The 26493-nt window shown below is 47.6% G+C and overlaps 1 protein-coding gene across 1 annotated transcript; it reads left to right on the top strand.

Annotated features, from left to right (window-relative positions):
* Positions 1–2247: 2247 nt before the first annotated feature.
* On the top strand, positions 2248–26493 carry VAMP7 (vesicle associated membrane protein 7). The gene is made up of 8 exons (XM_078602855.1): positions 2248–2426; positions 8252–8439; positions 9363–9420; positions 10022–10159; positions 10689–10779; positions 11537–11604; positions 13406–13498; positions 25402–26493. Exons 2-8 carry the CDS (start codon positions 8294–8296, stop codon positions 25468–25470), a joined length of 663 nt encoding a protein of 220 aa, XP_078458981.1. The 5' UTR covers positions 2248–2426; positions 8252–8293; the 3' UTR covers positions 25471–26493.

The following is a 26493-nucleotide window of genomic DNA, read 5'->3' as shown; positions in this document are numbered from 1 at the left end:
GTTAATGGAGGCGGGGAGTAGGAAATGCGCTTATCTCGCTGCTGTTATTGCACTGCCCTCTGCTGCTCAGCATGGAGCACAACTAGTAACACAACAACCTTATCGCTCGTGAAGTTTACCCATACGAGCACTATGCAGGCAAAACTTGCTTCGCTTCTGAGGATACGGCGCATTGAGAGGCACCTTTCTGTCGATTTTGTCACGCGAAACAAATGGTTGTATATAAATGTTGTTTGAGAGCATCTATTACACTATTAATCAGTATGTCCTACTCACCATGACATGGTTCAGAAACATGGTCATTGACGAAGGTAATGGAGCACAAACTGAAAAGCTCATGAGAAGCATGGCGATATAAAACACATTCCTGCGGAGGGAGCTGGTAGGAACGTTGAGTTGCTCGGTCAATGGCCAGGGTCAACGGCGGCGTGGTGTATTCCGCAAATATGCCCGACTGACGGCGGGCACAAGCCGGCGTGAGTAGGTTAAACGTTAAGTTTTATAAGGGTACCACGTGGTGACCAGCCCCACCCCTCCCACCCAGCCCCACCCTCCCCACCCAGCACCTCCCCACCCAGCCCCACCCCACCCAGCCCCTCCCCACCCTTTCCACCCAGCAGCTCCCTGCACGACGGACACAATAATCCCCTGTGGGCTGGTGTAACCAGGAGGTTCATACCAGTATAATTGATTGCAATTACATTGAGACGTGAAATGTGAACACCTGGGTAACGAGACGGAGCGCCGAGTGGCTGAATCGCAGCCACAGGTGAGAGCACAGACGGCGCACCTGTCGAGTCGTCCCGTAGCCTCCTGCCCAGACAGCCTTTCGCACACAACGTGGCCGTAAAGTGCACCTAGCCTGGCACGAGGGCCGTGGTGGCTTAGTGCAGAATGGAGGAGGGGCAGGCGTTTTTGGACACGACCAGGTAGGCAGGGAGCGGTGGTTCGTGCGCTGCGCTACTAACCCGAGTTCGATTCCTGCTCACGGCCAACACCAAGTGACGAGTATCTGAACCGGTCCTGGGCCTCCCCGAGGTCGACTCAGCCTCAAATGAGTACCTGGTGCTTTGTGGGGGGTGGGGGGGGCATCCCCCCCACCCCCCACAATATTCAAATATTCTCAAAATGTCCCCCCAATATATTGCTATAAAATAGATTTTTTTATACGAGTGTGGTTTTGGTTGTACTTTATAAATCCCTAATCTCTGCCATTACATACAATGAAACAAGAAGATGTAAAAAAAACAGAGAAATGTCATACAATACACTATTAGACATTGTAAAAAAATAAATAAAAAGTCCATCCTATGTGTTAATGTTTTAATATTGTAGGCAGGAAATTCGTTTTCAAATTTAGATTTTTTTTCTGGGGGGGGGGGGGGGGGCAGAAAGATTTGGTCCCCCCCAATGTTGACTCCATGGCTACGGCCTTGGTTGAAGGCCACACCGGGGGACATTCATCGTTGTGTGTTGCTTCGGTATTTCTGTCGTGTTCAGGCAGCGGTGGCGTGGTGGTTAGCGCAGAGCGTGACGATCCCAGCGAACTGGGTTCGATAACCGACCCACAGCCAACATCGGGTGGATCATGGTACGGGGCCGTCCATAAATGACGTCACGCGATTTTGGACGATTTTTTTACCCCCCCTCGTCAGACCCCCCCTCAAATATGACGTCACAAAGCTCTGCCCCCCCCCCCCCAAAACCATATTTCCATTTTGAAAATAAAACGTGCTTCAAATCGCTTTAAACTATTGTCGTTGTAGTGCGTATTTAATGTGGCGCTGCACTCTGATGTTGTAGGACTGTGGTTATAACAATTAGTGTTGTTATAACAATTCTACATTTATTTAAAGTTGCGCATTTTGATGTGACGTCACATTTCTCACCCCCCCCCCCTCGTCACAAATGTCTGCCCCCCCTCCTAGGTGCGTGACGTCATTTATGGACGGCCCCTAAGTGCGGAGTGTGTACCAAACTAAATACGCACACAGTACCTGCCGCATGTACTCTGCCTCTCCACACTTGCTGGAAGTACATATTTAAATGGGTGCTAAATTTAATAAGGGTCATTTCACAAAACTTCACCTACATATTTGTTTTCTTTAAAGGGGGGGGGGGGCGGTGGAGGTGGGGGGCGGTGGAAGGGAACGGTGGGGGAGGGAGGTGGGGGCGGTGAGGAGAGGTGGGGGGGCGAGGGAAGGTGGGGGGCGGTGAGGGGGAGGGCAACCGTACCACGTGATCACCAAGAACCCAATCCGCACCTCGTGACACTCACATGACCGATCAGCTGTCTCATCGCGCCAGGAGCGGAAGCGAAATCTTGCGCAGATTTAATTTAAACTCAACACTTTAGCCTCAGCCGCCCTCGCAGCTCGCACCTAGGCCGTCGCCTCTGCCCTTCAGCCACGATTTGAACGCCTCAGGTGAAGATATTTCCTCTTTTCCACCCACCCCACCCCCACCTGGTGACGCCCCGGGGCAGGCATCGGTGCGGCCTTGTTTGGCCACGGGGTGTGGCGGAAGGGAACCGCGATTTGGCGCTAGGCAAGGGACTAGGTCCTGCTTCGGCCTGTTTCTTAATTGTTATAAACTGTTGTAATTTTGTTTTACAATGACGTTAAGCTGTGCTTAAACGACGTTCTTTCACACCAGCAGCTGTTGCGTTATGATTACGGTGTGAAGTTCGCTGCGCTGGTAGGCAGCTGCGTGTATTTCGAACGCTTGATTTAAGCTGAAGGATTGTTTAAATTTCGGAACGTACTAGTCAAGAGAACTAAAAGCTCAGAAGTGCACAGAGAAACACGAAGAGTTGCACGTTCGGAATTACATATCGAGCGGAGGACACGCGCAAGTTAGAGACGTCGCGTTGACTTGAAAGTACATTTGCTCGGGCAGGAAACATCGTGGCTAGTTGTTGATAGCCGATGGGGCGAGAATGTTGACGAAATTCTAGATTTGAAGCTTTCGTGACTGCAAGGATTCATACTCTGAGGTTTTTTCGATAAAGTCACGTAGGTAAAGAATAAAGAAATAAAATAATAAGAAATCGATAAATTTTAATTTATTATTGTATTTTAATTTATTTTTATTTTATTTCTATAATTTTTTTACCTACGTGACTTTACCGAAAAAACCTAAGAGTATGTTGGCGAATGGCAGCCAAAGGAAAGGACTCGTCCAAGAGGACGACCATCGCAGAGACGGAGCGGTGAAATCCGTGCACGTGTAGGAGCGGATGGGAGCAGCACGGTGGCGAGATGTTAATTACCTCGTCTGAGATGTTAACCACCTCGCCTGGTACACAGGAGGTCGTGGGTTCGATCCCCACCCTGACGATGCCTGTTGAATATTTGAGAATTTGTCTCGCATCATCATTACGGTGGCTAGGAGATGTTAACTACCTCGCCAGGAGGTCGTGGGTTCGATTCCGACCCAGACGCCAGCTGTGTATTTGTAGTTTGTGTGTCTCTCTCCCCCCACATGGTAGCGTGGATTTTTCTCGAGAGTCCCTCGGTTTTCACCATCCACATTAGGACTCCTCAACACGCGTTTCGAGTATTTGGCTGCTGTAAAATTCCACGCGATAAGCCACTAAGTTGAGCTTTCATTTGTGTCTGGTTCGCTTCTGAAACAGAGCGATGTAGCTTAGTGGACCTTACCTGGTAAAAAAATATATAGTTTAGTTTTAGCACCGGACCGTGAAATGACGGTGGCGTGTGCGGCCTTCCACCCAGCGATGGATAGACCGAAACACAACAGCTGGTGATCAAACCCCATCGCTGTATTTCATGATTGCTATCTTTATCAACACTGCCCTCAGCCATTCGAGGCTGATGGAATGAGTGCGATTTTGTGGTGTGGCAATTGTTCGCCTTTGGATGGGTGTATCCCAGTCATAGGAATGTGGAATATCCACCAGTGGCTTTGGCTGTTAATGGCAGCTGAACACCGATTCACGATTGTCAAGAAGGGTAGGGGGAGCACGAGGAGAGGCATACATCTGCGGTGTGGCTTTACACATGGATCGGCCTGCAAGATGATGATGAGTGGCTAACAGTTGTCTTTTGTATTCTTGGTTCTTTCGGTAAAGTCACGTAGAAGGAAAATAATAACATGATAAAAATAAAACAATAGCATTCTCACGACGTTTCGATTGCAACACAAGCAATCATCAGGCGTGAAAACCACAGCAAGAAAATTTGAAAAAAGTGGCGGTTTTTCAAATTTTCTTGCTGTGGTTTTCACACCTGATGATGATTGCTTGTGTTTCAATCGAAACGTCGTGAGAATTGTATTGTTTTATTTGTATTTCCCTTCTACGTGACTTTACCGAAAGAACCAAGCATATGAATCCCTGCAGTCACGAACGCTTTAAATAGAAAAAAAGTTGTCTTTTGATTAGATAGTCCCTACCCAGCGCCTATGTTGGGTTCGTGACATGATGCCGCGAACGCATTAGCACGAATACTGATTAGCGGCGACTGATGTGGTGATTATGGAAATTGCTTGGATTATGTGTACGGGTATTATATGTGTAGTGCTACGAAGGGCGTTGCTGTTGCATTTGTTAATTGGGTCAGTGGCATCGTCTTCAGCTTGCGTTAGGGTTAATCATTTTCAACCCAACCGTGGTAGCTGTTGTGACTGTGGTTATTGTGTTGTGTCTGTGTTACGATTAAGGATTAGCAGACTTGAGATGTACAAAGAAAAGTTTACAAAATGGCTTTGTATTTACTTCCTCTCTCTCCCTATCTCTACCCCCCCCCCTCTCTCTCCCCCGTTGTCTTCTCCTACATTAACATTAGCCGCTCATGCTGCTGACACACTTGGACTATGCCCATCCCTAAACCTTGATAAACAGTTTGCCTTTGGAGGCTAACCTCCCCTTTTTCTGATGACGACCGCTTGTGTTGCGATCGAAACGTCGTGGGTATTTTAATTTTTTTCTATCTACATGACTTTACCGAAAAAACAAAAGAATATGAATTCCTGCAGTCACGAAAGTTTAAAGTCGATAATATACACTTCGAGTTACTGCTCTGGGGGGTTTTCTCCAGGTAATACTCTTGATTTCCTCGCACATTTTAAGAACTTGTTCATCGGCACTTAACTCAGGTTGCCGGCTTGCCTGTAGCCGGGAATTTGGTAGCGTGTGCCAACAGTGAAACAGCCTCTGCCACAACCCTCGGCCGGATTCGTACCCGTGTCGGCCGGGTTATTTACCTACGAGGCACAAATATGGCAGTAGCAAGTGCCATGTACCCATAGTGTATTGTTTTAAAACACAATTGCAGAGCACAGGGCCAAAAACATCAAGCGGCCAGCAATAAACAATACTATATAGCCAGGTGGTGGTGGCACATGCCTGTAATCCAGCACCGTCGAAGTAAGGTTTGGTGGGTCACACATGTTGTGAAACTCCCTTCCCGTGGGCATTAAACTGTCATAACCTAGCTTGTCAACAGAATGCGGTACAGCAAACGTGAACACCATCTATCTCTATGCAATGGGTGGAGTTGCCCCCTCGTATGCCACGCATGGGTTTTCTCTGGCTGCTCCGCATTACTCCCACATGCAAAACTCATTATTGGATGATTACACCTTAATATATGAGGACTGCAGAGCTTGGAGCAGAATTTGCCGCCGGCTTATCGCTTGACTTCTTTTTTCGCTCGCCTTTGATTCTTCGTGTCTCTGAGGCATTCTCTCTGTTTAAGAGTGGATACCATGCACGTTATGAGTTGAAATTGTTATAGTGGTGGCTAAATATTCTAATGCAGGACCCTTAAAATTATCTTGAGAATCGATCAAGCTTTTCTGCATTATTAATTGGCATACGCTGAAGTGATACAATCACAATACGGTAGTTTCCCCCATGTTGGTATATTTGTAGCAAGTGCATGTGTAGTGGGTCTAACTGAGTCGGAGACGTTGTTCCTTCTGTAATAAATGGACTCGACCACAGTATCTGGTCTGGTGTCCTTTATTCGGGTTCGTTTCTGTTTCCCACACGGCTGTCCTTTATCTGGCTCCTTCCACACGGTGCCGACTTCGCTGTCGCTCCCGTCACCGCCAACAGCCCAGCTGTTGGTCTCCGTCGCTCCCGTAGCTCCTTAGCAGCCTTGCTGCTGTTCCCCCACACGCAGCCCCTCCGGCTGCTGTCGCTCCCGTAGCCCTCTTGCTCTGCAGCCCCCGGCTGCTGTAGCCCCTAGCAGCCTCGCTGCTGTCTCCCACACGCAGCCTCTCCGGCTGCTGTCGCTGCTCCCAGCTTTCGCCCTCCGTGGCCTCACCCTCGTCCAGTCTCCAACCAACTCTCTTCCATCCCGCTGGCTGGCGCTGTCACCGAGCCCCTCAGCCACCAGGCTGAGGGCACGGCGACCACCCAACGCGGTCTCCACTCTTCCCTCGCCCGACTGCCCCGATCTCTTCCTGTCTCACCGCTATACCATCTCCCTCTCACGTGACCCTGACTCCTCCCCCACATGACGTCACATCCGCCAAGCCCTTTACGCCCGCATTACACTTCTAGAGGCAACACTTTTATTTCTAACATTGTAACACAAAGGGGTAACTGCCCCTTTACCAGACTACAGCGAGTTACTGCTACGAAGGGTCGATCCCTCACTCGGGTCTCCAACCACGTGGTTGCCTCGTAAGACGGAGAGCTGCAACTTGAGACGTTGAGCTTCCAGCTTGTAGATGTTGAGCTTCCAGCTTGTAGATGTTGAGCTTCCAGCTTGTAGAATGCAGCGACCCCGGTCCCTCTCAGGGACCCGCCTTCTATCCCTCTACGGTCGGGGCTGCTCTGCCCTCAGCCCGCCCACCTTCTCGAACATTCTTGTTCCCCCTCCATCCTTCTCAAGAGCTCTCTCTCCGGACACGTGGTCCCCACGAGTCCCCCCCACCTGGGGCCCCCTGTATGGGCATTCCAGATCACGTGTCTACGGGGTCAACCAGAGTGGCACGGCCCGGGGCAACCCTGCCCCTGGGCTGACACTCACCCCCTCCCCCTCGGGGGAGTCCCCACCACACGCTGTGCGTGGTGCCCGCACTATCCCAGTGCTCGCCAAGCCCCGCTAGGGCTTGTATTACACACAGCCACCCACACGGTGCTGTCCACGATGTAGGAACATCGAACGGCATGACCCTTTCGGGCCGGCACCATACAGTGACATCCCCGATGTCACTACACCTGCACCGATACACTAATACAACACAAATTGGCGGTGCATGATCCAGCGCTGTGGAAGCAAGGGTGGATCAGTTAAGAGATGTGTGGCCTAAATCCCTCAGGCTGCAAGGTTGCTAGGGCAGTACAGCAAATGTGTTTGTAAATCCAACTGCTGATCTTTAAGCATTATCCCCTTGTATGCGTTTGTCTCCAAATACCTCGCGACCCACTGCAGGACTCTCCTGTAAAACATTTGCCAAACTCGGTGAAAGTTTACAGAAGCTGAACAAATTGAGGCGTTTGATGAGCCTCTGACCCAATCACCCCTAAAGTTTTTTATGGCTTTAATTTGACACAGGTAAAACCCATTGAGCAATAAATGCAATTTTTTTATGGGGACCTGAAATATCCCTGATCTCATCAGGCAATGGCGGAGTCAGGATTTTCAGGTAGGGGGGGCAACCCCTCCAGCAATGAAAAATGATAGGAGTTCTTAGTAAGTAAGGACTTGTGTTGCAATCGAAACGTTGTATGCTAGTATTTAATTTATTATTTTATCTTTATACGTGACTTTACCGAAAGAACCAAAGAGTAAGTGATGTATGTGTTCGAGGAACTCATGTTTTTGAGTCTCTAAATGTGGTCATATCTTAAGACACTACAAAAGATTGAGGGAAGAGGTGTATGACATTTCGTAGAGGCAAGCAGCGTCACACGAGATGGTAAAGGTGGGAGAGTGCTTGTAGGCAGGGGCGAGTCCGTAGACGATCTGGCAGTCGCCTGATGAAGCTAGTTGTAATTACTGGCGAAACGTCACGTTCTTTTTATGTGAAAACGCTTACTAATTGGCTGTGTTGGGTGGTGGCGGGTTTAACAACATTTATATTTACGCGATTTAAAAAAAACTATTTTATGGATCCGTAGAGGATCTTGGCAGACGGTGGGCGTGATCTTCCAATTGATCTGGATTTGGATTGGGTGCCAGTGGAGGGATCGGAGTATTGCAGTTCGTGTTGGTGTCCTGTCCCGATTCCACCTGCTGCTGGTACCAACGTCGTGCTCTCTCGTGGATGGCAGGAGCCGGGAGAGTTGCGGGCCGCCTAGACGGGAGCCGGTGCCATGGCCATCCTCTTCTCCGTGGTGGCGCGAGGCACCACCATCCTTGCAAAGCATGCCAACTTCAGCGGGAACTTTGTGGAGGTGGCGGAGCAGGTGCTCGCCAAGATCTCGCCCGAGAATGCCAAGCTGACGTACTCGCACGGCAGGTGGGTGTCTCCACGTGTCTCCTTTGAGAGGCGCGGAGACCAGGGATGCAGTTCGTGATTGAACTCTATTTATAACCAGATGGGGAGACCGTTTAGACTCGCCAAGGTCTGTCTGCAATGGAGACGTTTCAACCAAAGTATTAATTGTTATGGTGAGAAATGGGGATCGGGGAATCATTCATGAGCTTGATGAGTGAGCAAGAGCTCGCTCAAACAAATCTTCAATCTGTAATTGGGCACGTCATTGTGGAATTCACGAATTATCACTCTGTCGCGACTGCTCCAATATTTTGAATGGATCGGTCAATGCAGTGATGTTGCTGGAGTGTGATACCAGATTCAAACTCGCGCAGGACACACAACCTAGGTGTGTATCGACAAGATAAGAGCTCTGTGCATTTGGGTTGCAGCTTCTAACCCATGAGGAAAGAAAAATGCGGTTAATGTTTCCTGACCTGGAATGGCAAGTCATCGAGGCAGATGTGGGAGCATACACTGAGATGGCGGCGCATAGCAGCATCCACAGTCCCTCTGCAACCCCTAGGGTCCCTCTGGGCAAAGCTCCCTAGCGAGAGCCCCCTTCCTCTCCCCCAGTCTCCACGGTAATGACCGATCTGATGCAGCCACGAGGTTGTGGCTGCCCCCTCCCTCAGTCTCCTCCTCCCACGAGGTTCTCTTGCTCGGAGGCCCTGGTGGGCAGGATCGGCCAAGGGGAAGCGAGGAGCCACAGGGCCCAAGTGCCATAGTTGGTGTTCCTGCATCACTCAGGGTAGCGGCACAAGCCTCATCTTGGGTCTCCTGCAGTAGCCTATATGGTTAGACACGGTCGTTGGTCCAGCAAAATTCATCACAAGTCTTATAGCTGCGTTTATGACTGTGGTTATCGCTTACGGCAGTTGTAAGATTAACTCTTTGTGTTTCAGCTATCTCTTCCACTACATCTCCCAAGACAGAATCGTGTACCTGTGCATCACGGACGATGTAGGTGCTCGCACAGCCAATGTTTGTTTTTTCTCGAGAATGTTGAACTGAAGTCATGTTTTTGTGGTGTGCTTCTCTGTCTCGGAGTGTCGTGTTGCTTTGCGTTGCTGTCCCTTGTTGCCCTGCCTTGTTGGCATTGTGTTGCCTTGAGTTTAATTTGTTCTACCTTGTGGAGTTGTGCTGTGTTGTCGTGTGTTCTTGTGGAGTCATGGTGTCTTGTATTGTCTGGTTGATGTGCGTTGGTTGTGTCATTGGTTTCTGGTTCCTTGTGTTGCTCCTGCCGTGTGACTTGCATTGCCTCGCGGTGCCATGTCATGTTGTTGCCTTATTTTTCCACCTTGGGTTGCCTGTTAGTGTTGATTGTTCTTGTTGCCTTTTGGCTACGCGTTGCCGCGTCGTGTTGCCATTGCCGCATCGTGGTGCTTTGTCGCGTTGCCGTATCGTCGTGCTCGTGTCCGCCGTGCTTTGTTGCTTTGTGTCGTCTTGTCGCCATATGTTGCTGTGGAGCATCGTATCGTCCCAACGTGTTTTGTGTTGCCGTGACGTGTGACCCTGTCATGTTGCCGTGTTACCGAGCCACACGGTCCTCGTTCCCCCTCAGGACTTTGAGCGCTCGAAGGCGTTTGCGTTCCTGGGCGAGGTGACGCGTCGCTTCCAGACGACGTACGGGTCGCGGGCACAGACCGCGCTCCCCTACTCCATGAACAGCGAGTTCTCCTCCGTGCTCGGGGCACAGATGGTGAGCGGGCACGTCCCTCGACGTCCTCACACAAACATCTGTTAACCCTCGCCTCCTCCTCGCCTAAGCCTCCACACCCCAACGACTTCGCCTTCCCATCCTGGTTTCCACACTCCTTGCAATGTGGACTTGTATTTACTTTGAGTAAATTCCTTTCCTATACTTGGCACTCCGATCGCTGTTTTGCATTGTTTGTTGTTGTAAGTTTTTTACCTGCCGCTGCTGGACATCTGTGAAAAAGAACTTTGTAGCGCATCGGATTCCTCCAGGATGAATGAACATTCTGATTCTGACACTCCAGCCCACGGAGTAGTCCATACCCTAGTCTCCTCAATGCACTTGCCCCCAAACCTCCACACCTGAAGCTCCTCGCTCCAAAATACTCACGCCCAACCACTTCACCCAAACTGTCTCGCCGTCTGTTGCCTCCGTCTCGCCCCCCGTTGTTCTCCCCGTCTCTCGCGGCGCTTCCCATTGTAGTTCCATCTCTTACGTACCACACCCCCCTCCCCACCCCGTCCCTCCGCAGCGCCACTTCTCGGAGGAGAAGAGCACGGAGCGACTGTCACAGGTGCAAGGGCAGGTGGACGAGCTCAAGGGTATCATGGTGAAGAATATCGGTGAGCGGCACCGCTTGCGTTCACTTCCCAGTTGCAGTACTTCCCGCTTTCGGTTCTGCAATGTAACAAACGTTGTCAACGTGCAGATTAAGGCCGCCCCGTTGCCATGTCCGGTTGTGGGCGTTGTTTGGCCATAATTCGCCACGCTTGTCGTGTAGGTTGGCGGATGCGGTGGGGGGGTGTCCACGACTGGTTCAGATGTCACTTGCCACTGATGTTAGCCGTGAACGAGGAATCAAGCTCCTGTTGCTGGGCTCATAGAATATAATGACGGGTAAAAATATGTATTCCATTGAAACGTTTTAAGTCATCGGAGGATGAATTTGCATTTATTGAGTTTTGAGTTAAACATTTTTACGTTGCATGGATGGTCCCGTTTATCCAGTTGCCGGGCTATTTTACACGGAAGATCCGTGTGTGCTGCGTGAGCACAGCAACAACAACAAAACAAAAGCATCGATAAGGAATATTGCACAACTAAGAAACGTATTTAACAGCTGTCGTAAACGACCACATTTATCCACACTAAGTGGAAAACTCAACTTCAACGTCATTTTTTTCTGCAATAATTGTTAACTAGGCCGATAACACTTACACACGCTTTAATCAAGATCGGCTTTAAATCAGGATTTCGGCTCCTGGCCTGAGCGGTGCCGGCTCGGAGCGTCTGACCTCTGGGGTTTTGACGCGAGTGCCGCGTCGCGTGCAGTGGCTCTCCCCCGAGCCACGTGGTTTATTTTTTCTCTTCTTTCCCCAGACCTGATCGCTGATCGGGGCGAGAAGCTGGAGCTGCTGATTGACAAAACGGAGAACCTCGTGGATTCGGTGAGTCCACAGGGAAGTCCCGATCCCCGCGGCGTCGTTGCGCGAAGGACGGAGCGACAGACCCCCTGTAACTCGGTCACAGCTGTGCTTCGAGCTTCATGTGCGATCGCTGGGCAGCCAAACCACAGCCACCAGTGGCACGGTGGGAAACGCGCGTTATGTGCATCATCTCAGCCATTTAGTCCATACTGCCTCGGTCTGCCCCGTGACCTGTGGGCAAGCCTTGGACACTGTGGTAAGACGTTAAAGGTGGCGAGATGTTAACTCCCTCGGGAGGTCGTGGCTTCCATGCTGACGCCAATGCCGAGTATATTTGTGGTTTGCGTGTCTTTCTACCCGTGGTCGCGTGGATTTTTCTTCGGGTCCTCCGATTTTTCCTTCCGCATTAAGAAATGTGCTTTGAAAGTATTTCGCTGTTATACATTTGCACGTGATAAGCCGCTTCTTTGAGCTATCATTTGTGACCATGTCAGCTATGTAAAAGAGCTATACAGATAAGTGGGCCTTACCTGATAAAATAAAAATAGATTATGTGCATCCACCAGTAATCTAAGACATTTAGTCCATACCGCCTGGGTCTGCCCCGTGACCTCCTGTGGGCAACGCCTTGGACACATAACGTGGCATTTAAATCAGACTTTGCTTGTCACGAGCTGTGTTGATGTCACCGCGGTTTTAGTGGAGAATGCCATTTGTTGTCTTGTGTGACTGAGCATTTGCGACGTCTTAAGCTGTACATGATATGTTTGAACATCTGTGAGCTGTGATGTCTGTGAACATATGTGATCTCTGTGAGTGCCTCTGCTATGTCTGAACGTCGGAGGTGCTGTGATGTCCATGAGCATCTGTTAATCTGTGATGCACCTCGTATCTCCCCTGTGAGCTGTTATGTCTGGTCCATCCATTCGTGAGTGTGTCAACTATAGAGCAGGGATTTTTTTGTCCACTATCTTTTCCCGAGTCTACAAAACAAATACATATCCGTGCAAGCGGCAGTGGCTTCCGCATCGCTTACAAAGTCTCTACGCACTCGAAGTGTAAACATTCCGCATGCGACACGGCGTGCAGTGCGGAGCCTCAATCGCTCTTTTGTAACCCGCGGCATTCTTGCACGTCACCATCCTGCTTATTCAGAGCACAGGCTGCACATTCAGATGTTGGGAATTGCGTTTTCAAGAATATATTATGTGGTGGTGGTCGTGACGGTTATGATTTTGACAGGATGGTGGTATTGATGATATGATGATGATGGGTGATGCGATGAAAATGCGGAGGTTGATGATACCAATGATCGCCAGTGGTTTTATGTGACCTGGAAGGTGTTTTTTACGTGTCTGATGGCGGTAGTGATAATCATGATACTGGTGAACATGATCATGATTGTGGTGATGGCATCAATAACGATACTGATGATGGTTTTAATGATGATGGATTTTAGGATGTTCATTAATTTTCTGAGAACACTTGTGATGGTTGTCCTGCTGATAATGGTAATGCTGACGTTGATGATGACACTTCTGATGATGTTGCTGCTGTGGATTATTAGAATACTTATACATTTTGTGTCGATGGTGTGATGATGGTGAAGTAGACAACTACAATCTCTATTTACAAAACTTGTGACTTTCATACGCTACTGATGATGATGGCGATCGATAATCACGACAACGGTGATGACACGAGCATGACTTTCACGTAACTGACGATTGTGCTGACGAGAACAATGAGAAGCCCGTTTCCTGTGCTCCGTACGTTATTAACGTCTCCTCCCCCCCCCCTCTCCCGGTCTGCACGTTTTCAGTCGGTGACGTTCAAACGCTCCAGCCGGAACCTCGCGCGTGCCATGTGCATGAAGAACCTCAAGCTGACGCTCTTGCTGGCCATTGTGGCCATTGTGAGTAGCGACGCCGGCCGCGTGACACCGCTCGTTTTGATGTCGTCGTTTTAGGTGTTGTTTAAAAATAATTCTTCAGCTTCCTCGTGCCAGCCATCGTCCCTGCTGGTGACGTGTCTTTATGGGTCTTGCCAGTTTCATTACGCGTGCAAGAACGAGGAAGTGTCCAACGCACGCCAAGCAGCATTCTTCTGACAGACGTCTTAAAGCTCATTTGAGGTTTACATTGTCAACATCGGCATCATTAACAGCATCAGCAGCGACCACGATCCATCCACTGCTGGATGAAGGCCTTCACAAGCCATTGTCCTGCAGTGTGAACGATCCATCTAGTTCGGTGTCTTTATTTGTACTGGAGGAATCCGATGAGCTATGAAGCTCTTTCTCACGGATGTCCAGTAGTTCCTTCTCGTGAGTTCCCGAGGTGGATGTCCTTGAGGGTATTGTTGTATCCTAACCCTTCTTCCAAACTTGATATTTTTATATATTATCATCATTGATATATAATGAATAAAAACACCCCAAAAAGCAGCAAACTGCAAAACACCAGGTGTTGTTAAGTAATGAACTGGAGGAGGGCTAGGATGACAGAATTTGCAACCTTGCTTCAAGGAAGGAGGGGGCCTGATGAACGGGCATATGTCACCCGTGCAGGCGGCAGAGACAGTGGGAGAGTCAGCCAGACATAATTAAGGCAAAAAGCCAACCATCCTGCATGGTTTTAAGGAATTAAATTATTAAATCCAGGGTGAGTGGTCAAATGAAGTGGGTCAGCAACGCTGTGTGCACAGGGGAGGGAGCTGATTAACAACCCTGCGCGGCTGAACGTGAGGGGGCCTTTGACCTGAAGTTAAGAAGGTTGGATGACCACAGTGAGACGAATAAGAGCGTTGTATATCAAGGATGCAGACTCAGCTGAATAACAAGGCTGCGGAGGTTACCAGGAGTTCGCGTTCGCCTAGTTAAGTCGAAAAGCTCAAGTATTCTGTATTGCTCTTAAAGTAACATTAAAGTCAGAATTTAACAACAGGGTAGGCTAAAGTTATCGATATTCACACCCACTCCAATTAAACCAGGCCACAAGTTACGCCTACTGAACCATCACCATCATTAAGTCAATATGAAATGTTATTTCCATACTTTAAAATACAACTCGACCCAAAGCATATGACAATCAGAACCTTCCTAAGTCAAAATTGAATCGCACCCAGACAGGAGCGAATAGTCGATATAAGGTTGAAGAGGGAAGGAAATTAAGAGCACGGCGAACTGCAAACGTAAGCGAAAAGCCGGGAACAACACACAGCCAGCAACAGCGAGTCGGGCTTCGACAGGCCATAAAGTAGGAATGACAACTCCCGGGGTCAGGGGACATCAGAAAAAGCAAGCAGACAAAAACCAGAACTGACTCCAAGGTACAACCGCCCTCACCTACAAGGAGTGACGGAAATTAATGAGGCCTTGAGTTAACGGCGTCAGCTGGACAGCAACAACAACGGCGAGCAGAGACAGAGTGAGGCAAAAACCTGCGAGGCTATGAAATGCAACTTCATGTCAGTGAAGCCTGACCAACAAGTTAAGTTAAAGACATCACAATACATAATATCGTACATAACATCAATGTTAACGCTATTCACCGTCAACTATATTCCGCTTATATAACCATGCAGACACCAAGGAATACGAATTCCTAGGATCAAGAAACTTACCCCTTAACCTAAGATATCGGAAATAAATTAATAATAATAAGCCTATGCATGAAAGACAAAAGTAAAACTTATGAAAAGCCAGGATAGCGGGATAAATCACCACCAGGTCGAAATAAAGTACATAATAAAGAGCGATGTTAAACCCAGGGTCGGAGAGAAAGGGAGATCCCGGCCGTCTTTGTATCCCCGCAGCGCGGGATGGGAGTGTGTATGTGCTCGGGGAGGCACCTCCACTTGGGTCAAGCACCACGATGGGAAACGACACACCTTAGGCTACATACAGAATCATAACTGGGAAATGGTAAGGGACAAGTGTTAATTTAAAACTTTTTAACCATGTCTGTGTGCTGTGAGGATCGGAGGGAGTGTGCCCCTCCCTCCAGGTCGTGCAACACGGACAGACCCGCCTGTGAGACGATTTGTAACGTCTGTGTTTTGGTTCATGAAGGAGGCCAGACAAGAGATAATATTGCACCCAGACAGAGAGACGACTTCGAGGCAATTTGTAACATCTGATTGTTTGCTCATGGATTTTATGGAGGGAGTATGACAACGGAAAATACCATGGGTGATGCACACAAGGACACGGACGTACTGACACACACATGAACACACATACACACGGACAGATCCTGACACAGTAAATCAAAAGGAAACACCGCCTTGTGGGCAGGACCCAAAGGGATTTTTCGGCATAAAAGAAAGGACTCTGAGCATTGGAAACCAGTTCGACCAGGAGTCAACTCATCACGAGTTCGACCAGTGGGTCGGCTCCGGAGCGAGCTCGACCGGAAGGGTCGGCTCGACTCATCAGCCGAGTTCGACCAAGAGGGTCGAACTCACCAGCCGAGCTGCGACTAACGGGTCGGCTCGACTCTTCAGCTTCTGGGACTCAGCCGAGTTCAGACGGCTCTCGGGGCTCGACTCAAGCGGCTCCCCATCTCCTCTGCAGGCGGGCAAGACCCGCTTGACAGCTCAACTCGGCCGCGACAGCCAACCTCTGCCGAGTCGGCGGTTTCCCTGCTGCCGCGAGAATCGCGGTTTGGCGACGACGCTGCGAGCGAGCTGTGGGCGCCACCTACCGACCGGGTTCCGAATTACGACAGCGTGTCAACGGACATCCGAACCAAATTCACCACGGCGACAGAGGAGCGACTAATACGTATGACGCGCACCGCCCCCTCACCACACGACCACCTGGCGTCTGTTTGACATAAAGAACCGACTCCGAACACTGACTATTGAAGACAACTCTTACCACTCAAACCCACTCGAACCCATAAGCCATCCGTGGCTGTGAAGAAAAACTCGAGACCGAGTGATGGCCATCCGTCATTTGTAAGAGTATTATCTTTAATATTTAGTGGACTGTACTCTTAATCGCTTAAATTCCCAGCAGATCTTCGGAAAAGGAGCGCCGTTGCAGGCCTTTACTCCGAGCATTCTGTTGTCAGATAACCTGCCGATGTATCTGTTGAGATTGGTGCCTTTAAGAATAATAACTGTTTTTGATTGTGTTTTATCGCCGTATAATCTTTCAAGTATAATCATTCATTAACGTTAAGGTTTTCTTAGCATAGTATTTGCATGTTTTAACGACTCTCTCTCACTAACAACCATCGCGTTACGCGGGATCCATGTGCCGTTGTCAAGTGAAATCAGACAATCATTGATGATACTGTATTGATGCCGTGTTGACGTTCCGGGATTGAGAGTTCGCATACTATATCATAGTTGAGGTTGAATTAGTAATAAATTGATTAATACAGAAGTGGTTGTGTGATTCTTTCCTGAACTATGCATAAGATCTGCTTCTGCGTTGAGATCTGAACTTGGTGACCTTAATAAACACACTAACACATACTCAGTAAATGTTAAAGCGATAACGGGGCGAACCGGGGACCTAAATAAGCGAGAATGAGACGAACCTAGACAACGATGCCGAGTTAATCTAAGTTAATCTTGTATACTTACACCACACCTGCATAACTGCATACGATTAATTGCCTTATTCCGATCGATAACCCACCCTCGTCACCGAGGCGGGGTCTGGTTATCATAACGACTTGCATTATCATAATTACACCCACTCGCATAATTACTACAATTACCTCTCGAATTGGCATAATTAAATGTGCGTAATTACATGGATTAAAGTATGTCCGGATAATTACACCTTTGGCCAAATTTCGATTGATTATTATTATTTTCACTGAATATTCATAACCCACATATACAACATAATAATTTCACCCACGCACGCATACAACACATCAAAATTTTCACACCCAACATATACAACATAATGGGGGCTCGGGTCCGGGATTTCTCGCAGACAGTTTATGCATGAATTCAGGAACGAATCACTGTTGTGTTAATCAAAGTGTTGTGAACTGACGTTGCCTTGTGATTGTAAACGGGCGTAAAACAAAACAAAACGCGCTCTGAAGGGAAATACCAGAGTAGCAGAGTATAACAAAGACAGCTGGGCTGAAATTATTTGCTCGAGTTGAACTGACGCATCCTGTGATACAATTGTGTATAAGTACTCTGAAAAGGAATGTCAAAGTAACTCCTGCCACTTGAGATGATAGGATTAAGAATAATTTTTGAATGGGTGACGGGGTATGGGGAACTTGTGTTAAAACGTAACGACCAATCTGTTACAAAGCAGTACAGTCAGAGAGACATATGGGGAGGGAGCTGTATCGATAACACGAACACACCTCGGGGGAAACTAATTGACTGGATAAAATGTAACAAAGGCGAACACGATGCAAAAACTACAGGAAAGGCAGGACAGGACTCATTCCTCCTCACACAGGCATACAGACAGGGATGGTGGAATAAAGGGAAATTTGGAAAGGAAACGGGAGATAAATCGTCTCTAATAAACGAGGAAAAATGTCCTCACACCATCGTAAGGGAGGAGAAATCAGGGCTCGCGACACCAGCGGAACTCACAGACGTGGATCCACAGAATAAATATGGAAGTAACATTAAATCACACTCATTCGAGAGAAGGGATGGAGAGATACATATGCAAACAAAAACATGTGAGATTGACAACTTCACAGATAGAGGGAAGCAAAATGTTAAAGTAAAGTTGACGGGACGTGCTCCGCTAAGGGCAGAGGCAAAAACTGAAGGGAAATGGCAACACGAGCGACACGGCACTGGGCACGCACACAGAAAATGCACACCGCTTAATCACGCCCCACACAGAACAGATAAAAGTGACAGATTGCCTGATGATAACTTGTTTGATGATGACGCTGACGGCGACCAACTTTCGGAATACCTATTCACCAGTAAAACCCTTAAATTGATGGACAAGGCTCTAGTCAGAATTCCCGATTTTGACCCCCACAATAAGTCCATGGATATCCACACACATATCGCGACAGTGGAAGAGGAGGCAATGATTAGAGGGCTGATGAGACGGGATGAAAAAGCGAGTTTGTTGAAACGAAGCTTAAATAAAGATTCTATTACATGGGTAAAGTCACTACCACACAAGGTTAGAAATGATTTTAAACAACTGAGCCTGGCAGTGATTCGGAAGTTTGGAGAATATTCGACACTCACTGAGGGGTTTTATGCTGTAAAATCGATGACCCAGGGCATGGACCAAGATCCACGTGACTACCTCGTACAATTTAAAAGAGCGTATTACGCAGGCGATGTGAATCAATACCACGAAGGAGATAAAATGTTCAAAATTATGTTTTTTGAATCCTTGAGCCCAGAGATTACCGAAAGGGTGAGAATGGTTGTGAATCCAGAAACCGCATCCTTACGCCGCATAGAGAGCAAGGCGTACATGGCATGGTTATACAGAGCTAAGAATCATAATTCGGATCCAGAACACAGGGAGAGGGATAAAGAACCCAGCCTCTCAGAGAGGAATAAAAATCACCGAGCAGTCCCACAATGCAGGGCGGAGCAAACACGCACGCACACATGGCAAAATAACCCAGAGAGAGGTTGGCACGAGAATGAGAGCGGCATAAAGCCGAACATGCAGGAGAATCGTAGGGGGGGGAGGTTCAGAACAGAACCATATCAACACCCCATCCCACGACACACACGAGGCCAAAATTACGCACAGAGATGGCGAGATAACCATCCAGCGGGAAGGTGTTACACAGACCGCGGAGGTATGGATGCGAACATTCAGAGTAATCGCAGGATGGGAGGTCAAACACAATCGATCCAATTCCGACCAATTCCTCCACCGGCTATACCAGGAGGGAATAGAGGAATAACACAGAATGCGGTCCAAAGACATGATGAACTACCCACAGTGAGCGCGAGCAAGCGGCCAACACGCGTCCCACCTGTCGAGGTATTAAACCCGAAGCTCAATGAGGAATACAGGCAGGCAGCAAGTCACAGGGCGGGCAGAAACGTGGACAGTACTCCCGTAAATGACGCGCGGATTGAATACAAGGACAGGGTTGCATTGAAGCGTGATCGGACAGTACAAAAACCGACAGCAGGGACACGCCCTGAGGAGCGCAGGCATGAGCCTTTGAATGGAAAATATCCAAGGGAAACCAAAATTTATGTGGATCGGAGTGCTAAAATGGAGACGAATGTCTATGACGTATCGGGAATGGTGTTGGAATCCAACACACTCGTAAAAACAAAGAGGGCAACATTACGAGGGACAGAATTAAATCGACACACTGACTCGGCAAATGTGCATGTAATCGCAGAGAGAGCGAATGCCAGTGATGACGGAGTACAGAAGTTGGTTGTGTGCGCGAATTCCGATTATGTGCAGCACAATTTTACACCACACACTCCCACGACGCGAGAGAGTGAGAGGGGAAATTACAAAAACGAACCGGAAAACCGTGATCGAATGATCAAAGTGATAAGTGGTAAACCAGACACTCAGAACTTGGTAAAAAGATTGCCAGGATGTAACAGGAGGGAAATAACGCAAAAATGCGTTCGAAACCGCTACATAGCGTTTCCCAGGATTTAACAAAAACAGGGAAAAATTAATATCCGTCGGAGTTATGAGGGATGAGAACCATGTAACTGGTGATATCGATGTTCAAGTTTTGTGGTATTTTTTTTTTTGTTATTTCAAATGTAATCTTGTTAAGATTGTGATACATGCGCTTTGGAAGGAATGCGTTATGGATTAGTACCGATGTTTAACGTGGTGTTTTATTTTTTTTTTGCGCTTATTTCAAAGTAACCATGTTACGATGGTGATGCATATGCGCGCGTCGTAAGAATAACCGCCGAGAGTGAGGGCGGCTTATAGATTCATAACACAAAAGAAAGGGGCATTTACGTGGTTTGAAAATTCGCCAGTGGCCAAATCGACCCCTGATGATAATTTTCAAACGGGCGGATTGTTGTGTCTATTTTTTTTTATTAAGAACAATTCAAAAAAATATAATAATTTTTTTTAATTTTTATATATATATACCTTTTTTAATTAATTAATGAAAACAACTCACTTCTCCTCACAAGAACACCAGGAATCCATGAAACATGGAGGGCGGTTAAAGTGTTGAGAGTTCAGTCACAAAGAGGTCATGGACATCCAAATGGACAAAAGATGTATGGACTAGCCTCCCAAGACATCTAGAGATACAGATAAGGGCAGAATAAATAACGGTTGAAACTTCGCGTTTCTTAACGTTTTCCGTACCGAGAAGTAGAAACTTAACAAAGATAATTAACCAACAAACAATAATATTTTTTTTTTCTATTATTATATGTTTCCTACCTACACGACCTTCCAAAAAAAATAAAAAATAAAGAATACGAATTCCAGGAAGCTTAAGTGCATAGTACACTTAACCTTAGGACATAAAAAAATTAACTCAGAATAAAACACCAATCTCTGGGGAACTAAACTAATGGGCATATCACACTACGATAATATGTAACATGTTTTCCAGGAAATGGCAGCCCTCCTGCTCACGCTCCTGCTAACGTACCTTGCCAAGCTAGAAGGGAGCCAAGGCCTGATGATGCCACCCAAGAATAACCGTAGAAACTATATTTTTAACGATATCTCCTATAACACGTAGTCAATAGAATAATTTCTCCCTCCCTTATCGTGTTACCTTCCTTTAGAATTTTTTTTTTTTTCCTCCTCTCTCTTGTCACATATAACCATGTTAAGTTGTGACACGTACGCGCGCGTTGTAAGGAAATAGCAGCAAAACTTGAGGACAATCGATGGTTCATGATGGAAGAAGGGTATACATTTTTTTAAAAATAACCCGTGGCCATTTGACCACTGGCCATTTTTAAAAGGGCGGAATGTTGTATCCTAACCCTTCTTCCAAACTTGATATTTTTATATATTATCATCATTGATATATAATGAATAAAAACACCCCAAAAAGCAGCAAACTGCAAAACACCAGGTGTTGTTAAGTAATGAACTGGAGGAGGGCTAGGATGACAGAATTTGCAACCTTGCTTCAAGGAAGGAGGGGGCCTGATGAACGGGCATATGTCACCCGTGCAGGCGGCAGAGACAGTGGGAGAGTCAGCCAGACATAATTAAGGCAAAAAGCCAACCATCCTGCATGGTTTTAAGGAATTAAATTATTAAATCCAGGGTGAGTGGTCAAATGAAGTGGGTCAGCAACGCTGTGTGCACAGGGGAGGGAGCTGATTAACAACCCTGCGCGGCTGAACGTGAGGGGGCCTTTGACCTGAAGTTAAGAAGGTTGGATGACCACAGTGAGACGAATAAGAGCGTTGTATATCAAGGATGCAGACTCAGCTGAATAACAAGGCTGCGGAGGTTACCAGGAGTTCGCGTTCGCCTAGTTAAGTCGAAAAGCTCAAGTATTCTGTATTGCTCTTAAAGTAACATTAAAGTCAGAATTTAACAACAGGGTAGGCTAAAGTTATCGATATTCACACCCACTCCAATTAAACCAGGCCACAAGTTACGCCTACTGAACCATCACCATCATTAAGTCAATATGAAATGTTATTTCCATACTTTAAAATACAACTCGACCCAAAGCATATGACAATCAGAACCTTCCTAAGTCAAAATTGAATCGCACCCAGACAGGAGCGAATAGTCGATATAAGGTTGAAGAGGGAAGGAAATTAAGAGCACGGCGAACTGCAAACGTAAGCGAAAAGCCGGGAACAACACACAGCCAGCAACAGCGAGTCGGGCTTCGACAGGCCATAAAGTAGGAATGACAACTCCCGGGGTCAGGGGACATCAGAAAAAGCAAGCAGACAAAAACCAGAACTGACTCCAAGGTACAACCGCCCTCACCTACAAGGAGTGACGGAAATTAATGAGGCCTTGAGTTAACGGCGTCAGCTGGACAGCAACAACAACGGCGAGCAGAGACAGAGTGAGGCAAAAACCTGCGAGGCTATGAAATGCAACTTCATGTCAGTGAAGCCTGACCAACAAGTTAAGTTAAAGACATCACAATACATAATATCGTACATAACATCAATGTTAACGCTATTCACCGTCAACTATATTCCGCTTATATAACCATGCAGACACCAAGGAATACGAATTCCTAGGATCAAGAAACTTACCCCTTAACCTAAGATATCGGAAATAAATTAATAATAATAAGCCTATGCATGAAAGACAAAAGTAAAACTTATGAAAAGCCAGGATAGCGGGATAAATCACCACCAGGTCGAAATAAAGTACATAATAAAGAGCGATGTTAAACCCAGGGTCGGAGAGAAAGGGAGATCCCGGCCGTCTTTGTATCCCCGCAGCGCGGGATGGGAGTGTGTATGTGCTCGGGGAGGCACCTCCACTTGGGTCAAGCACCACGATGGGAAACGACACACCTTAGGCTACATACAGAATCATAACTGGGAAATGGTAAGGGACAAGTGTTAATTTAAAACTTTTTAACCATGTCTGTGTGCTGTGAGGATCGGAGGGAGTGTGCCCCTCCCTCCAGGTCGTGCAACACGGACAGACCCGCCTGTGAGACGATTTGTAACGTCTGTGTTTTGGTTCATGAAGGAGGCCAGACAAGAGATAATATTGCACCCAGACAGAGAGACGACTTCGAGGCAATTTGTAACATCTGATTGTTTGCTCATGGATTTTATGGAGGGAGTATGACAACGGAAAATACCATGGGTGATGCACACAAGGACACGGACGTACTGACACACACATGAACACACATACACACGGACAGATCCTGACACAGTAAATCAAAAGGAAACACCGCCTTGTGGGCAGGACCCAAAGGGATTTTTCGGCATAAAAGAAAGGACTCTGAGCATTGGAAACCAGTTCGACCAGGAGTCAACTCATCACGAGTTCGACCAGTGGGTCGGCTCCGGAGCGAGCTCGACCGGAAGGGTCGGCTCGACTCATCAGCCGAGTTCGACCAAGAGGGTCGAACTCACCAGCCGAGCTGCGACTAACGGGTCGGCTCGACTCTTCAGCTTCTGGGACTCAGCCGAGTTCAGACGGCTCTCGGGGCTCGACTCAAGCGGCTCCCCATCTCCTCTGCAGGCGGGCAAGACCCGCTTGACAGCTCAACTCGGCCGCGACAGCCAACCTCTGCCGAGTCGGCGGTTTCCCTGCTGCCGCGAGAATCGCGGTTTGGCGACGACGCTGCGAGCGAGCTGTGGGCGCCACCTACCGACCGGGTTCCGAATTACGACAGCGTGTCAACGGACATCCGAACCAAATTCACCACGGCGACAGAGGAGCGACTAATACGTATGACGCGCACCGCCCCCTCACCACACGACCACCTGGCGTCTGTTTGACATAAAGAACCGACTCCGAACACTGACTATTGAAGACAACTCTTACCACTCAAACCCACTCGAACCCATAAGCCATCCGTGGCTGTGAAGAAAAACTCGAGACCGAGTGATGGCCATCCGTCATTTGTAAGAGTATTATCTTTAATATTTAGTGGACTGTACTCTTAATCGCTTAAATTCCCAGCAGATCTTCGGAAAAGGAGCGCCGTTGCAGGCCTTTACTCCGAGCATTCTGTTGTCAGATAACCTGCCGATGTATCTGTTGAGATTGGTGCCTTTAAGAATAATAACTGTTTTTGATTGTGTTTTATCGCCGTATAATCTTTCAAGTATAATCATTCATTAACGTTAAGGTTTTCTTAGCATAGTATTTGCATGTTTTAACGACTCTCTCTCACTAACAACCATCGCGTTACGCGGGATCCATGTGCCGTTGTCAAGTGAAATCAGACAATCATTGATGATACTGTATTGATGCCGTGTTGACGTTCCGGGATTGAGAGTTCGCATACTATATCATAGTTGAGGTTGAATTAGTAATAAATTGATTAATACAGAAGTGGTTGTGTGATTCTTTCCTGAACTATGCATAAGATCTGCTTCTGCGTTGAGATCTGAACTTGGTGACCTTAATAAACACACTAACACATACTCAGTAAATGTTAAAGCGATAACGGGGCGAACCGGGGACCTAAATAAGCGAGAATGAGACGAACCTAGACAACGATGCCGAGTTAATCTAAGTTAATCTTGTATACTTACACCACACCTGCATAACTGCATACGATTAATTGCCTTATTCCGATCGATAACCCACCCTCGTCACCGAGGCGGGGTCTGGTTATCATAACGACTTGCATTATCATAATTACACCCACTCGCATAATTACTACAATTACCTCTCGAATTGGCATAATTAAATGTGCGTAATTACATGGATTAAAGTATGTCCGGATAATTACACCTTTGGCCAAATTTCGATTGATTATTATTATTTTCACTGAATATTCATAACCCACATATACAACATAATAATTTCACCCACGCACGCATACAACACATCAAAATTTTCACACCCAACATATACAACAGTATGTTCCCTCCTTGAGCTACCCCTGCATCTCGGCCACCGGCCGACGCTCCTGCCAGCGATGCATCTTGCCCCAAGCGCCCTTTTTTTTCCTTCACAGTCAATACGAAATCTTTAACTCGCGTGCGTTCCCTAACCCATCTGTCCTCGCGACCTGCACCTTGGTGTAATTGCAAGCGTGCACCTCCTACGCTTCTTAACGACTTCCGTGTTTTTGTTTTTACTCGCGTATGAACTGTTGTTGTTGTTGTTCCTAGACGGGTTGCCGAGCTGAGTTTTGATGCTGTGACCCCCTCTTGACGCTGTTTTTTTTTATCCTCTTCGCCCAGGTCATCATCTACTTCATCGTGTCGGCGGCCTGCGGGGGCCTGGCGTGGCAAAAGTGCGTGAAGAAGTGAGGGCACGGGGCGACAACGGCAGACGGAGGAGAGGGGGTGGGGGGAGGTGGCCGGGTGGCCCTCGTTCTGCAGATACCGGGCGGGGGAGTGGGGTGGAGAAAGAGGTGAATGAGGATCTCGTGTCCTCCTGTCCTTCGCTCCTCCGCCTTGGATGAAACAAAAAAAACCTCATGACGGTACCTGCTCCGCTATCACTCAGACTCCACTCCCCCCTTCCAATAAAGGCCGCTCCTGACAGTGTCGCTAATTTAATCTCGTGGCAGCAGCGTGTGGGACAGTGGTGGCGCGTCTCGCCAAACGTGTGCTGCTGTTATTTTTCTTCTGTGCATTTTTGCGCTTTTACTGCCGGGCGAAAAACCAGCGAGGGTTGGAAGGAGAGCGGCTGTTGGAGTGGACCCACGTACTAACGTGGGCGGGTAATGATTTATAAATTAAAACGTAATGGTTGCGCCCGCTATACAAGCATCCACTCGTCTGCACGAGATTGGATTATTTACAATTCATGCGAATGGTCTGCTCTTACGTTTATGCAAATGGAAGCGAGTGAAACTGAAAAGGAGACTGGGAAAAAATAGAGAATGCAACGAGGTGTTTAAGTACGAAACAAAAGGCACGGATTTGTTGTTAAAACCCATGCCAATTGGTACGCAGCATCACCATCCATCGAATCACCTGGGGCGGTGAATCTTTACATGCCTATCACAAGGGGCAGGCGTCTTGGAGTCTGCGTGTCTCCCTCTGTCTTCTCACCCACACTTGCTGTGAAGCAGTGCGGGAGATGCTGAGAAGCAGGTGACACCACGGATCCATATGCGGTAGATTTAACCTTCGCATCCTTCAAACCTTTCTCGCCGAATCCCGTGTTAGTGTTCACCTCTACAGCCTTAAGTAGTGGTGATAATGAATTCTAGATTTGAAGCTTTCGTGACTGCAAGGATTCATACTCTTAGTTCTTTCGGTAAAGTCACATAGGTAAAAAATGAAATTAAAATTGGTAAAAAATAAAAACAATAAAATCAGGAA

The sequence above is a fragment of the Lampetra planeri genome, chromosome 19 (genome assembly GCF_965212315.1).
Source record: "Lampetra planeri chromosome 19, kcLamPlan1.2.h2, whole genome shotgun sequence".
Lineage (NCBI taxonomy): Eukaryota > Metazoa > Chordata > Hyperoartia > Petromyzontiformes > Petromyzontidae > Lampetra > Lampetra planeri.
This window is presented reverse-complemented; position numbering and strand designations above follow the sequence as displayed.

Bases quoted from the DNA above. Each gene is read 5' to 3' on its own strand.
- VAMP7 (XM_078602855.1), top strand. From the start codon at position 8,294: ATGGCCATCCTCTTCTCCGTGGTGGCGCGAGGCACCACCATCCTTGCA. The intron at 11,605-13,405 runs GTGAGTCCACAG...GCACGTTTTCAG, and splicing joins CGGAGAACCTCGTGGATTCG to TCGGTGACGTTCAAACGCTC. The intron at 13,499-25,401 runs GTGAGTAGCGAC...CTCTTCGCCCAG, and splicing joins TGCTGGCCATTGTGGCCATT to GTCATCATCTACTTCATCGT.